At 36.2% G+C, this 15,591-nt stretch overlaps 1 protein-coding gene across 1 annotated transcript; it reads left to right on the forward strand.

Annotated features, from left to right (window-relative positions):
- Nucleotides 1-7,543: 7,543 nt before the first annotated feature.
- Nucleotides 7,544-14,823, forward strand: LOC149242675 (uncharacterized). Its single transcript, XM_089367712.1, has 4 exons — nucleotides 7,544-8,153; nucleotides 10,586-10,732; nucleotides 10,857-10,982; nucleotides 14,524-14,823. Exons 1-4 carry the CDS (start codon nucleotides 7,638-7,640, stop codon nucleotides 14,803-14,805), a joined length of 1,071 nt encoding a protein of 356 aa, XP_089223838.1. The 5' UTR covers nucleotides 7,544-7,637; the 3' UTR covers nucleotides 14,806-14,823.
- Nucleotides 14,824-15,591: the final 768 nt, after the last annotated feature.

Genomic DNA, 15,591 nt, shown 5'->3' on the forward strand with positions numbered 1-15,591 from the left:
ACTTTTATCCATGAACTAAAGAGTGACTACTTCATTATTATATTATACATACATGTTAATATAAGCATTAAAATTTGTATTCCTTTGTAAAAAATGCTAGTCCAAGAGATACATTTGATCACCTTGTCTTGTATCCAATATCCAATGTTGACCCCTATATCCTTAGATCTAGAGTGAAGGTTTCATTTCTAATGTTGTGTTTGAGCTTAAATTCTAATTAAATATTTGGGTTAGCCAAGGTCATTACTTAACTTAATGGCTTTGCAATATACAATGATCATATTTTTTTTAAGTTCAATTGGTGAGATATGTCTGGGGGATTGAACTTTCGATCACTTGGATACACAAGGGCTTGCCAACATGCTTTTTTCCAATTGTGCTACTACCCTAAGAAAATATACAATGTATCATATTAACATCCACTTAAACCAAATTGACTTTTGGGACACATGTCTCTTTGATGATGAAGGGAATCCAATTATGTGATGTCAAACACATTCCCTCACAAACACTCACAAAGACCCTACACTTTTTAGGGTTCGAAGCTAGGTTGTCTGTTATGAAACCAACTCACAAAAAGATAGAAAAGATAGATCAACAACTTAGAAATCAGCCTCTTTGAGGGGGCAACCTCCTTTACATTACACAAAAGAACAATTATTGGATGATACAAATGACAAAGCCTCATTTCTATATATAGGAGTCTAAGGGGTCACAATATAATCAAAGTCAACATAACAATAATAATATAAGGGCACAAAAATAACAATAGTGGGCTTCTATGGGGCACAATAATAACAATATGGGGACAATAAGGGCACAACAATAACAGTAAGGGCCACAATGACACTAGTAATGGGGGAATCACTAGTGTTATAGGGACCTAACATTGTCTATATGGAAACACTGTATAGTTTTGAATTTATTTATTGTAGATTTGTACATAGATGGATATTCCTTTCTTTGCATTTATCATTTAGACTTCTTGCTTTCACCAATTGATTTAGAGCTTATGGAGTCTCAAGTAGCACCAATCCACTTGCTTCTATTGGATTGAATAACATGATTTCTCTTTTAAAATCCATAATATCTCATTCACATGCTTCCTATTTCTCCCATAAGACTTTAGCACAGACTCCATGATCATGTTTGTGTCCCTCTTAATAACGCACTCCTTGGAAGGGGCCATAAAATATTTTATTAGGACTAAACTTGGATGTCTCTTCTTTCTTGCCCTTTGATTCTTCATTCAATCATACCACCCATCAACTTGTTATTTTTCCATTTTTCGTATAATGACCTTTGTTGTTGGGAAGGTGCCTTTCAAGTATTTTGTCTTTGCATATAGATACACATAAAGTATCATTATTTTAATCTAATGGACGTGGTTGTTAAAATCACCAATATTTAATTAAATATGCATTGTTATACCTTTGCTCAAGTCAACTTCAATTCAAATTCTAACACATGTGTGTATACCCTTCCTTGCTTAGTTTGTATATTGTTGTAAGTCCCCAATATATTTATGTTGGCTTTTGAAAGATCATCTCATCCCAAAATAAGTAGGGGGGATTCAATATTCAAATCCGGCAGAGTGGGGTTGAAGAAATGGATATTGAAGATGGATTCAATTATAGAAACTATCTTTTGAAAAAAGGTTAGTTTTGCCCCAAAAAGAAAGTCCCTCCTTTGAGACCTTGCCACAACTTCCATAGTTGTGAAATTTTACAATAATAGAACCTCTAGAGTAGAGGTTTACCATATGGCCGTCGATGACATCAGTACAACAGGTCAAAATATGTTGTTAAGGAACAAGTTGTACATAATGAGGAAATCAAAGGATTAGGATGTGGCATCCTTCCTCATGACAATCTCTCAACTAAGAGGCCATCTGTAAGGACTTGGGGAACCAATCATTGATTCTGAAGTAGCCATCTGTATACTAAATGCATTTCCACCATAATGGAGCAACTTTGCAACAAGCATCTACTCCAAGAAGGATTCAACTCCCTTTGATAAGTTGTGGGTGCAATGCATATTGGAAGAATCAAGGATCAAGGTCAAGGATGACATTGGATCTGATGGGCAATCTCAAGCCTTTCTAGCCCGAGTTAAGAAGTTGAAGAAGGGAAAGTTTGGCAAGGCCAAGAAGAAAGACGTATCCAAAGCGCAATGTTTTGGATGTAACGAATTTGGACACTCTAGGAGGGACTTTCCAAACTAGCATAACAATAAGATAAAGGAAAGGAATGAAGCTCATGTGGCCGAAGCAATGGGAGAACCTGAGAAGAAGTCAAAGAAGGAAGAAGTGAAGGATCTTTACTACTAAAGAAGGTTCACTGACTGTCCGACTCTCTGTGAAGTTTAATATTTATTTTAGGATAATATGTTTTGTTTAACATCTTAGAAAGAAGCATATGATAGTAGCATGTATAGAATTTACATGATTAAGTTTCTTTGTAGAGATCATCTAGATAGATGGATAGATAAACCATTTTGCATATTGACCATCCAAGCATTATCTAACATTATATTAGAAGATATCATCCTGCTTAGTTGAATCATCATGATTCAGGAAAGACCATCGTTTTTTGAAGGTCTTTGGAAAAATCATCATGGCAAGGTTAAGTAGACATTCCATGTAATGTGGAACCAATACTAGTAAAGGGATGAAAGAATGCAATGGTCAGGATGTAGGCTCTTTGCGAGATATATGAATATCTAAATGATTGGATGAAAGCATAGGAATGCATGTTGGATCTAAAACTCTAGATAAGATTCTTGTGAAAGAAAGTTGGTCATAAAATATGCTTATGTATATGGATATATGATGCTTGAAAGGAATATGATTTGGCTTACTTAAGGATGTGTAAATAATTTAAGACTTTCTCTAAAATATATGTATAACGATGATTAACATCTAGTCTAGTCCCTAGAAGAAAAATTGTAACTTGGTAATAAAGTTCGATCCTTCGGCACTTTGATGCATGAAGGAAGATTCATATGGAGATGGATCATGAGGATGTTGATGGAATGAGAAGGTCATCATAACGAGGCAAGTCTAATTTTCATTATTGTTGGTTATTTGGTTAACATATTATTTTGCTACCTGGAAGAATGTCGCAGGAATATATGATGGCAGTTGAGGCAAGTGCAATTGTATGGATGAAGAATATTGAGGGAAGCTCAATATTTGGTACTGGAAAGCTGTAAGTTCAAGAAATGTTAATTTGGAAAGGGATGGTAGAAGCATGATAAGATAACCTGAAGGTTAAAGAATATCACATTTATAAGGAAGCCATGATCAAGCTTCAAGTTTGGGAAAGCTCAATGCAATGCCTTCATGTTGAATATGAAAGTGATAAGCAAGAAAGGTACCCTGAAACTTGTCACAAGATTGAAGAGAGAAGGTGGCTCCAGGATATCTTGAAAGAAAGAAAGATCGATGATGTAGAGGAAAGAGGGAGCCAGAAAACTATGAAGAACTTGTAGCTAATACTCTTATGAAGGCAAATTGTAAGGCTTGTGATGATGACTTCTCAAATAAAAGGGAAGTCTAGATCTCCTCTATTTTTTAGAGGGGGTTATTCTCAAGATTAAAGGAGAATAGGGATGTTGTCTTTGGTTGAGAGGGAGTGATGTGGGACATCACTTGTACATTATCCTCTTCAAGTGATGAAGAGAGAATGGCAGAGAATTGGATAAGAATTTGCGGTTTCCTTGATGATATTACATTCAAGAAAGGAAAGGGACCAACACTGTTTGAGGATGTGATAAGTATCCAAGTGAAGAGTGGTCGAAGAGGACTGATATTCTTTGAGGACTCAAGATTCGAGATCCAAGATAAGAATAGTCCTAATAGGACATATCTTATAGACATCCAGATGGGGTATGTGCCTTGTAGAGGTAGTGCGGTATCACACATAAAGCCTCCCAACATAATGCTCTTGATTAAAGAAGAGATTGTCTAGTTAGGCCTAAGAGACAATGCTGGTCATGATGATGATGCTTACAATATGGCTTATCAATCCGACTCTTTTTGTGATAACTCTTCAATTTGAGATATGATGTTGTACTGAGTGTACAATTATGAATACCTCCCTAGTTAAGAGGGATTATTGAAAATGTAACTAGTTTCGGTCTTCATAATTGTTGTACTCATTTCAATATGTATCCTATGTAACAAACAAGAAAAGAAAAGAAAATATATTATTATTAAAGCATGGGTTTCATACTCATTATTGATTGTGTTTTAGGTAAAGCATGTTCTTCATGCTTATAGGGTTTGTTAGGTCTTAGGATTTACTGTCTCGAGTCAAAGGAGTCAACATCATGTTTATAAGACCCTTATGGGCAAAAATATATTTGTAAAAATAATTATTTTTGAGTTTAGAAAATCCTGGAAGCTCCTAAAGTACAAGTCGACCCTGGGAAAATCAAGTCGGCCTAAAGGAGAGAATTTGACCCCTTGAGAAGGATATAAAAGGAAGCAATTCAACCTCATTTGGAAAAACTCACTCAACAAGTTCAATCTACAAGAAAGAGTTCGATCTATAGCTGGGAAGAGCAGGAAAAGAAGAGTGAAGGCCAAGAAAGCACAAGAAGGACATAAATATTTTGTTTTGGGCTCTATCTCTCTCACACGTGCGAAATTCTAGGGTTTCTGGGCTGCAGGAAGAAGTGAAGTTACAGGTCTGAGTTGTAGGAAGATGAAGTGCAACATCTTGTAACTAGAAGGAAGGATACTTGATCTAGAACTCATAAGGAGTTGTCTTGCTATTAGGAAGGTCCCAAGAGGAGGCTGCTCTAGGGTTTCCTTGGAAGCTTTAAGGTCGAAATTGCAGGGTCGAAGTTGTAGGTTGGGTAGCAGTATTGAAGTTGGCAGGTCAAAGTTGCAGTGTCTAACATTTTGGTGTAGAATCAAGGAAGGATTTAAGGAAGGGATGACTTGGTACTAGGAGAAGGATTGGTCTAGGGTTTGGGTCTTTGTATATCATTTGAAGCATATTTTAAGAAGAAAGCCAATATATGTGTCTATTGTTGTTATTATTGTTCTTGAAATTGTTTGATGAATAGATCTAACTAAAGAACACAAAGAAGATAAATAAGATTCACAAGCAAATATCAAGTTAAAGGAAAATAAGTACAATAAGCTGCCATTATCGATTTTCTAACAATTTCATCCTGGACTTCTCGTGGGAAGGCGGGGGGGGTAGTTGCATTGAAGAGGTAAACAACAATTAGGGCTTGCAACTGAGCACAGGGTTTGCCAAAAGGGCCTTAACCATCAGAGCCACGTCTCGACCACATCCATTGTTGAGGCACGGTGATAATGAGGCGAGTGAACCTAATTGGTGAAGTCTCGAAAGACAAAAGGATTTTAGGGGATTGAAAACCAAAGTGAGGCCAATGGACAATGTACAAAATGAAGGATTTTAGGGATAAAGGTGGAAGGTAAACCAAAGGCTAAAGGAGTTGCAAAGGAATGGTAAAACCAAGACACAATGTGAGGAAGATTGTCGTAGGCAGGAGGAGGACAAGGCTACCTCACCCCTAGATAACACGTTGAACCTTCCCCAAAGAATCCTAAACCAAGCAAACCAAAGTAATATAAATGTAGCTGACCCAGTGGAAAAAATTAAGAGCAAAGACAATACTAGTATACTTGTTGGAGTTGAGCTCCCATAAACCTAGAAGAGTTTAAGTGCAGGTACTCCCACCAGTGGGTATGCAGGCCACATGCAACCTTGCCAATACTTGGAAAATGTAGATAGTCTAGCTCATGAAATGGAGTGAAGGATGGAAGGCCAAACCAACATGGAAGAACAACTTGGACCTTCCACGTTGCTTAAGGAACTACTATAGAAGCCGCAGAGGAAATATCCCATAGATAACCCGACAACATGACATTGACACCAAATATCATCAATTTGACCCCAACAATTGTAGGAAATTGAGGAAGTTTCAAAGATTTCCAAATTAAAACAGTGCATTATCATTAAATGTGGGCGACACTATCCCTCTCTTTAATGTTTGGGGTGACAACGGAATAACAAATCCGCTCAGTAACCTAACACACATCTCAACACCCCATCAAATTTTTATTTATTTTTATATAATTTATTATTATATTTAAATTTTTAATCCCCTATCCTTATCACTAATGTAAGTAATTCATAAGAGAGTATCAATAATCATATTAATCCATAAGAGATAAGATATCCCTGGAAGAACTTAAGATTACCGCCTCGCTTGCCCGGATGGTCACATAAAGAGTGGCCCTGTCCCCACAAACCAAAAAACTCCTCAAAAACAACATAATTTCCCCACCCCACACTAACATCTTTCAAGGGAAATGGCAAAAGTTGAAAAGCTACTTAAGGCGGTGCAAATATTTTGAAATAAAGAGAAGAGTATCCCCACCTTCGAACGCCTATAATACTAGATCAGTGAGTGCTGCGATCCGATGTAGTGTAGGGTTTAGTGGTTCTGCATGAGGGTTCAGGAAGATTCAAAGGGTTTATCTCGGGATTTAAGCCTCCGACCGGATCAGTAGAGAGACTGTAAAATTGAGGTGCAATGGCTGTGTCTTCTTCACCTTCGACAGATTTCTCTTTCGAAGCCCAAGAATTAAGTTCGCTGTTATTGAATGCTTCCTCATCATCGTCTGATATTTTGAATTCATGCCGGGTCGTGGAATCCTTCATCGATAGGCACAGCTGGGATCAGACCAGGCATTTTTACATAACATGCTTCCCCGTTCTGCTCTGCAAGATCTTCGGCTTCGAGGAGGTCTTACAACCGTCCGGCATTGGCGGATGGATCGCGCAGACCTCTGAGCATTCCGCGAATGCGGTCGTAAATCTTCTCTCGCCGTCTGGAGCTTTGTTTTCGTCAATATTTGCCGCAGACGAGGAAAATGTGGTTCGCTATGTGTTTCCATCCGAGCGCCTTCCGGCGTGGATTCGTCACATGCTTCAGTCGGAGAGGGGTTTGTATATCTTATCTGAAGTCTGCCCTGCTTTATTTAAAGACCGATTGAAGGAGGACGACCATGGAGGAGGATTCAGGTGCAGTTGAATGCATTTGAGTATTTTATGTTTTGATTTGCTTATTACGCTGTATGCAAAGATAATGATATTATGCATCGTTCGGATTCGGATGAAATGAAATTGGGGTTTAAGAAGGGTTCCCGGTCTCGTTTCGAGAAATGGGCGTCTTCTCTGCATAGTTTGCACGGTAGCCATGACAATGGAAGACCTGTGAAGTTCAATTCTAGCCCTTATTTGCATCTTCTGAATTTGTATCTACACAAATTTGTTCCTATATCTGATTTTTGTGCTCCCAGTGTGTCTGTACATCATTTTTTCGAGGAGAATCCATCGATATTTTCTCGCGCCGAGTTTGTTGTTCATACCTTTGTACAGTTTTGGTTAGTGAATGACGATTTTTCGCCCTTACCTTCACGGGTTTGCCAGTCTTTTGGTATTATGTTACCTGTTAATAATCGATATCATAGGTATGGTCTCCCCAGTGTAGAAATCACAGAGGCTGTGAAAATACTGGTCAATTATGTAAGCAGTACTTTGTGTTGTCCTCAAGAAGAGTTGAATTCTGGATGGAGAGCTGCATCACAAATGGATACCTTGAGATTGAGGTCATTTTCCTTGCCACGGAGTAGTTTGGTTGTGCCTGCTACATGGTCACTTCTGTTACAGAGGCCTTTGTACAGGTTTATATTACGAGCTTTCAGTTATTGGCCAGTAGGTGCTTGTCTGAAGAAGGCTACACACATTATTGATCTATGGTTGGATTATTTACAGCCTTGGAATATTGGTGAAGAAGGCGAAATGATGCCCGCTCTCGAAGAGGATCATTATTTGGAGGCAGAGAATAAGATGCTTAGGGATAGGGATCAACGATTGTCTCCACTTTCAGGTAGCTTGCTTCAAAAGCAAAAGACTGGTACTGATTCTGTGGGATCATTAGTAAAAAGAAGCACGAAAGAAAGTTGTTATGGATATAATGATCATTGGAAAAACTATGTTCTGGCTAATTATCCTTTTTATAGCTCTCTTGTTGTTCAGTTTCTTGTATTTGCCCACAAGTTCGTGCACATCAATACCAAGGCAGTTCTTCAGATGACTCACAAGGTGCATTGCTCTTTCCTTTATTCTATTATGTCTTATTGATAATAGCAAGGAATAGATGAATAAACTTTGACACTTCAAGCAAGACCCCATGTTTATTTAAAGCAAGATCCAATGGTGGATTAAAGGTACTTATTTCAAGGTAGGATCAACAATTAGGATTATTATACCTAGGTTTTGTATCTAGAAAATTCAGACATGAGGAATTTACTTTTGGAAGTGTGAAAATCAATTAGTTGGAACTTCCTCTTGCATGGGAATAATCACATAGCAGGAAAGGAGAAAAAGTGTGTAGATTGCTGCCTTTTAAATATTGAATTTGCCTTGCTGTCAGTGCTATATTAACAGAAAAATTCAACATTAACAACAAATGATCCATTCCTGATAGATTAAGTTATGAGCAGTCTTCATGCATGTAAATGTAGGCTTGAATTTGATATAATTGTTTATTAGTTTAACAGACAAAAAATGTCCTTGGTTTATTTTATAGGCGTTTAAACTATCTTTCTTATTTTTCACTCAAATGCTTTGTATATGAAAATTACGTCGTGTTATTGAAACTTAATTTGGTTGTTAATTCAACAAACAAATAATTGTCTGTGGTTTAAATTAGAGACATTTAGATTAGCGTCTATTTTTTGGATCTCAAATGCTTTGTGTCTGAAAAATACCTATCCAACTTATTATTTTATGTTGACAAATTCATTGTAGTTTAAATAGTTGTAGACAAGATTTCCAATCAAATAGCTAAGCACACCATCTATTTACAGTCTTTTGTGGAGGGTCATTTCCATAAATTATCATGTCTATTGCTCGAGAAACAATGGGTAAATTCAGCCTGATGTCATTGCACTGAAGTTACTTCTATTTGATAATTCAGCGAGCAATTTATATGCTTCATGTTTTGGACGAGTTCTGTAAAGAAGGATTGAGTTTTGCATTTTACATCTGATAGGTACTTCGCAAACTTTGTATAATGGGCATAGATATTGAATGGATATGGACAAACTTGTGATCCCAACCCAAACCTGGTTTGACTATGCAATTTTGAAGAAATTTTTTTTTGGTATATTCTTATGCACTGTCAAGGGTTCTCAACACAAATTGGGAGTGATCATGTTTGCTGTCTTTATAGTATAATTGGGCTAGGAGGCTCATTTTACAGCCCAGTGTGAACGTGATGTGTAAGTATGTCCGTGCTCAACTTGGACTCTAGAGTTGACATGTGTCCCTCTTAAAATAAAAATAAAATATTCTCTAAATAGAAAAGTAATGTTGGCTATAATAAAAAAGAAAAAAAGAATATGCTATACATGTTTAATTAGTTATCCATTTGACCTATAATATAATTTCATGTAAAGTAATTAGAAGTAAAAAAAATTATGCGAGTAAGATGTTTAAACCTTATACTTTTCAAAAAATAAGTTAACACTTGATATAAATAAATTACTTGAAGATCTATATTAATAACTTGTGTGAATATCAACTTATGTGAATCCGTGCTTAAGATGGATCCATGCTGGTAAATCATAATGCTTTTCTGACCAAAAAATGTCCTGAATGTGTCTAGTAAGACTTGAAGATCTATATCAATAACTTATGTGAATATCAACTAATGTGAATCCGTGCTTAAGATGGATCCATGCTGGTAAATCATAATGATTTTCTGACCAAAAAATGTCCTGAATGTGTGTAGTAAGTCTGTTGCTTTCAAAGAAAATTGAAGTCCTAAGTTTCTCAAATCTTTCCCTAAAATTGTCTGGATAATGTTGATATGCCAATAGTCGGCATTCGTAATCCATTCTCAAGTCACATAAGAAGTGAGTGCAACTCAATGTTACTTAGGTGGATCATGGTTGGGTGGGTAGTGGTCTTGCCTGAAACCTTGCGTTTCCTGCCAAGTTTGATGATTGTTTTTTAATGTCTTATTGAAAATGTTCCTAGATTTCAATATTTCACTGTTTTAGCTTGATCTTCTAACAAGTTCACTTCTTTGATAACGGTAGCAGTTGGTGGTTATTATTTCTAATTTGTTTCTTTTATCCAGATAGAAACAATACTTGAAATCCAATTTACATTCGTGCATTTTCGTTGTATATTCATGATCACTTTAATTTTCAACAGGTTTGGTATTTGGCTGAGATTTATGTCAGTTTATACTGGAGTTCATAGTACATGTATAATTTTGTTTGTTAATGTATTTTCTGACAAGTATATCAAATGGGATTCAAAAGGGTGGACTGTGGTTATTCACAGTTGAATTTCCATGCGTATTTCATTGTATCATTAGAACTGAGATATGTAATGGCAATAACATCTTTTTCTGAACGTGTCCTTTGCAGTGTTACCTCTATTCTTTGCTTTTCCAGAAAACCGGTTTTATAATTTGTTAAAGTCTGTTGTATTCTAATGTAATATTTTGTTTTCATCTGTAGGTATTAAGTGTTTTGGTATCTTCAAAAGAGCTACTGTGTCTTATTCGAAGCATAGATTCGACATACAATGATGTGAAGTCGGGAAGTGCGCCATGCTGTTTTGACAGTTTGCATAAGGTTGTGCCTGCCATCCGAGAGCAGCTACAGGTCTTACCTCTATGACCTATACAGTGTTCTGACGTAGGCTACCTTATCCAATGCACCATTTTTAAAAGGGTTTTGTTTGGAAAATGCCTCATTATATTAAGATATTTCTTTGTGACTACTACAGGACTGGGAGGGTGATTTATCAAATTTTGAGAAAGGCAGTGAAATTACTCACTCTCCTTCGCAAAAAGAAACACCGATGTTGCAACTTTTCAGCACCAGTGATAGTGGAGGCCATCAAATGCTAAAGGTAAGTTTTGTGAATAGTTTCTCTTTATCTCTTTCTTTTTGCAAGACTCATTTGGTTGATGGATAGGTTTATAATTTATTCTGCACGTACATCAAAATTGGAACCTTACAAAGATAATTCCTTACAAACATTAATTCAACAAAAAATTTATTTATGCCATTATAAGGAGGTAACTGCATCAGTAATTGTTTATATTAATTTTCCCAGAGAAAGATGTTCCCTTAACTTGCCCACATATTAACTGTTCCAAGTGAGGAAGCTGGTACATTTTCAGAGTGATGGAATCACCCTTTCTCCCTCCTTTCCCTGTATTTTTTTTCTGGGTGAGGAATGGAATTGACTTCTAGTTGAAATACCAGCTGGTAACTGGACAGAACTACTTGGGAATAGATCCTGTAACCTCCCTGGGTATTATGCCTTCTGTAGAAAGGGTTGGGCAAACTGAGCTATACTATTGTGCTAAGTGTTCATTACATATGTACAAACATGAAATCAATCACTATCTTTATTGGGATTTTCTATAACTAAAATGGAAATGAATTCTATAAATCTTCCATACAAAAGGTTAGAATGACTTTAAAGCTGAGGTAACTGGACATTATTTTTTCAAGAGGAGAGCTGTGTTGGAGTAGATTATTCCTCAATTTTTTGACCACACTGCAGAGCTCATCTTCAGGGTATAATTGAAGTTTGATTAAATTTGGGCTTGATAAGAACATACTTTTGAAGTTTGATTAAATTTGGGCTTGATAAGAACATACTTTTAAAAAATTGATTTCTGATTAATCTTAGCTGGATAATAACCTAGTTGTGATTTAATTTTGCTAGTTGGAAAATAATCTGCCATGGTATGGATCTTCAACTTGTCCTGACGATGAACCACACTTGTTGGTTTGGAACGCGTCGAAAAATGATTTATGATGTGATTTATGCCGAAAAATATTCTCAATAATTGAGTTTCTAAACTTTATAGATGATTTTTATTTTTTATTTTTGGAAGGGGGTGGGGAGGTAATTTAAAGGCCTTTTATTAACTGTTGATGATCACATATGATCCAACCTTCTGTATGCCTCTGGTCTGCCACTAGGGAAACCGGACCATTGGCAATACAGGAGGTATGCTGTCCAAAAATATACATTTTAAAAAAATATATTGAGTTCTAAAAAAGCCTACAGTGCCTTGGCTTAACAGCCACAAAATATAACACATAATCCTACTATAATAGTAAAGATAGAAAACATAAATTTTCATGAGGAGACTAGGAGGTGGAAACCTCCACATCTATGGGTGCTTGATCACCTGGACTGTCTAGATGAGTTGGGCCTTTGCCATGCAGTAAGACTGCTTTTATCCTTGTCAAATGCTTGTCCATGGCTTTAAATTCCAACTGCATCATGTTCATCATCATCAGAATTTGGTTTTTAGTGTCATTTTTGGAAAGGAGTACCCTTCCCTGCAGCTGTCTAGTTGTAATGGGACTGGTACATCTACTCTTGATAGATGACCTTTCAGCAATGAAGCAGTGATACCTCTCAAATTTCCATTGCCATTTTCCCACCCTCAAATGCTAGTTCCAACTCACACGACAATTGATGAGCTTTCGGGGTTATGTATGCCCTGAGGAGGCCCTGCTGCAGATAGAATCCACCTCAGAAGTGCGTGCCCCGGCCAACTGAGGAGTAAGGAATTGATGAGAGGAAGAAAATAAAGAGACCTGAGTAGGAGCTGATCCCAAGAGGAGGGTAGGCCAAGATGGTCTGGTCCCTCTCTCACACCACACCTCGACAAAGCCTCACACCACCATAAACAAAACCAGAAAAACCATAAAGCAGCAAGGAATAACAGAGGATGCCCTGGATTCAACATAATCAGATAGAAATTGCCATTCATGAATAACATTTACCATCATGAAACAACACAATGTGCCTTTGCAAAGCTTCCCAAATCTGAACTGAGACCTTGCAAAGATTGCTTTTCTCATGCGAGGAGTTTGGTGGAGAGTAAAAGCATCATCGGAGATAATGAAGGGACGTACAACTGTGTACACATTCTCATGAAGTGGTGTGGTGGGCACATCTACCTTGCTGGGGTTAGATGAAGTTAATTTGATGTAAAGCATCAAAGAGGAAACATGACATCAATGACTAGTTAAATGTGTTGTTTAGAAATTAGACAAGGTTAGAGAAGGTTATATTGAAATTTCACATTGGGCTGGCCTATACTTCTACCCCTTTTTTGGTTTCTTCTCTTTTTTCAGCTTTTATTTGTTTACGCAGAGGAGAATTTGCATGTTTGCAAAATGATGCTTTCAGAAACATCTTCATCCATCTGACAAATCTATAATTTCTCCATAAGTATACAAAAATGGTGAGGAGTGCAGAGTTCCTAAACTACTGGTCTGTCTGATCTTCTGCTGTTAAAACTTAAAGTTAGCTCTAAGAGTCTAAACAAAACAATTTGATAGTTAATTTTGTATGAATTGAAACTTTTGTGTCTACCTTAGATAAAATTTTCCTTTGAAGCACATCATTGTAGATTATACAAAATTTAGGCATACATATTTTCTTGATTATCTCTTCTATTTTTTTGCCTCACACCAGATACTTCTAATTGATTTATTCCAAAGTGTGTTTCCATTAATAGTATCAATAGATTTTCGTATGGGGGACCTTGCTAAAAAGATCTTGCATTTTGTCCCTCGTACCTTATTTAAGAAATGCCACCCATTTCCAATGGAGTAGAGGCCACTTGTTTTCATTTTTATCTCTCCAAAGGATGTTTCTAATGATGCTCTCTAGATATTGTATAATTGTAGCAGGGGCCATTAGAATGTTGCTTTGATAGAGTGATATCTGATAGGATTGGCCAGTGTCCAGTCTCTTGCCGTATGTTTCAAACTTGACAGGTAAATAGGATAGGCCAATGGGATTGCTAACTTCATCAGTGTTGATGAGGTAGGGATGTAAAGATTGCCCTATCTCTTCTATTTAAGAAAAGCCCCATCTCTTGTCCGTCATGCCCATGGGGGAAGTTCAGTTTAGGTTTCAGCTTATTGTATAATACCAGTGTCTAGTCACTTGCCTTATGCTTCAAACTTGACAGATAAATAGGATGGGCCAATGGGATTGCTAACTTCGTCAGTGTTGATATAAGGTAGAGGCGTGAAGGTTGCCCCTGATAGAGGATATTACAAGTAGAGGAAGGTTCTCAACATGGCATTACTAAGTGACTACATCCATCTAGAATTTGAAGAATTATATATTTTTGCTTGTCTCTGCATTAGATATGTCTACTAAATGCTTCTAGTTAATGGGGCATTGATTTGAGCATTCAATATATTTTTATTCTTTATCAAAGTATTCTTTTGTTGTATTTGTATTTTTCAATTTATGCCTTACGGCGTTTCCTTTGCAACATCTGGTGCAAATGCTAGTATATCTTACCTCATTTTATGGTTAACATTGTATAACAAAAACATGCGTTGTGTTATGTAATTAATACTAACATGTAATATTGATTTTTTTTGTCAAAATGCTATAGGTAATGATTGCCAAGACGATGATCCAAATTATGTTCAACATATATCAGGAGATGATGAGGATGAGGATGAGGATGATGGTGGTGAAGGAGGAGATGATGATGATAGTTGCGGTGTTGGTGATGATGTGGATCAGAGTAATGAGGATGGTCAAGATGATCATGAGGATGATCTTGGTGGTGGTAGCTAGGCGTGCACATGCATTTTTTTTTATGAAGAAATTATTGTGTAGAATGACATTGTTATGTTTAGATGGGTGTTGTGAATTTACCCTATATCAATGAGACATTTTGATTTTGTAATCATACGATGAGTTTGATTTATGTATGTTGTTAATTTATGGTAGAATAACGATATTCATGAAATATTTTGATTTGTTAATCATATTTGAATTTTACTTGTTTTGATTAAAAATAATACTGATTTTATTAGTATTATGTTGCTATTTTATACATGTTTTGAAAATTGTTAATGACACATTGTTATTTTTTTGGATGGATGTTGTCAATTTCTCTTAAACTTGTTTACAAATGATTTTGAATTGTGATATCTGCTTTAATGATATTTAGAAACTATCATATATTTCACTATGAATCTATAAAGGGGGTCATATATGTAAAGAAAAATATACTGTATATAAGAAGTCAAATGCGGATGTAACCATGGATGCAAAATTGAAAGTAAAATTGGATGTTAAACTAGGAATTAATACAAAATGCAAACAATTGACATACAAAGTGTTTTAAATTAGAAGTGAAAAATTGTGCAATAGTTGACACAAAGAAGGGAACAAAACATGGCATACAAAAGGATATCAAATTGGGCAATAACAAGGACACATAAATGGGCACCAAATTAGATGCAAAAAAATACAACAACTAGATGTAAAATAAGATGCAAAGTTGAGCGTTAAAAAGAAGCAAAAAACGTTACAAATTAATATGCCAAATGATGATGCAAATAATGGTGTAAATTTGGGATGCTAACTTGGGTGCAAAAAAGGAAAAAAAAAAGATGTAAGAAAGACATAAAACAAGATGCAAAATGGGGCTGAAAAAAGGTGAAACCAA

Source organism: Pinus tabuliformis, chromosome 8, assembly GCF_031772625.1.
Source record: "Pinus tabuliformis cultivar Carrire ecotype Pingquan chromosome 8, CPIR1, whole genome shotgun sequence".
In the NCBI taxonomy this organism is placed as follows: domain Eukaryota; kingdom Viridiplantae; phylum Streptophyta; class Pinopsida; order Pinales; family Pinaceae; genus Pinus; species Pinus tabuliformis.

Coding starts and splice junctions, on each gene's coding strand:
- LOC149242675 (XM_089367712.1), top strand. CDS start 7,638: ATGGATACCTTGAGATTGAGGTCATTTTCCTTGCCACGGAGTAGTTTG. Junction 10,733..10,856: donor CCATCCGAGAGCAGCTACAG/GTCTTACCTCTA, acceptor TGACTACTACAG/GACTGGGAGGGTGATTTATC. Junction 10,983..14,523: donor GAGGCCATCAAATGCTAAAG/GTAAGTTTTGTG, acceptor AAAATGCTATAG/GTAATGATTGCCAAGACGAT.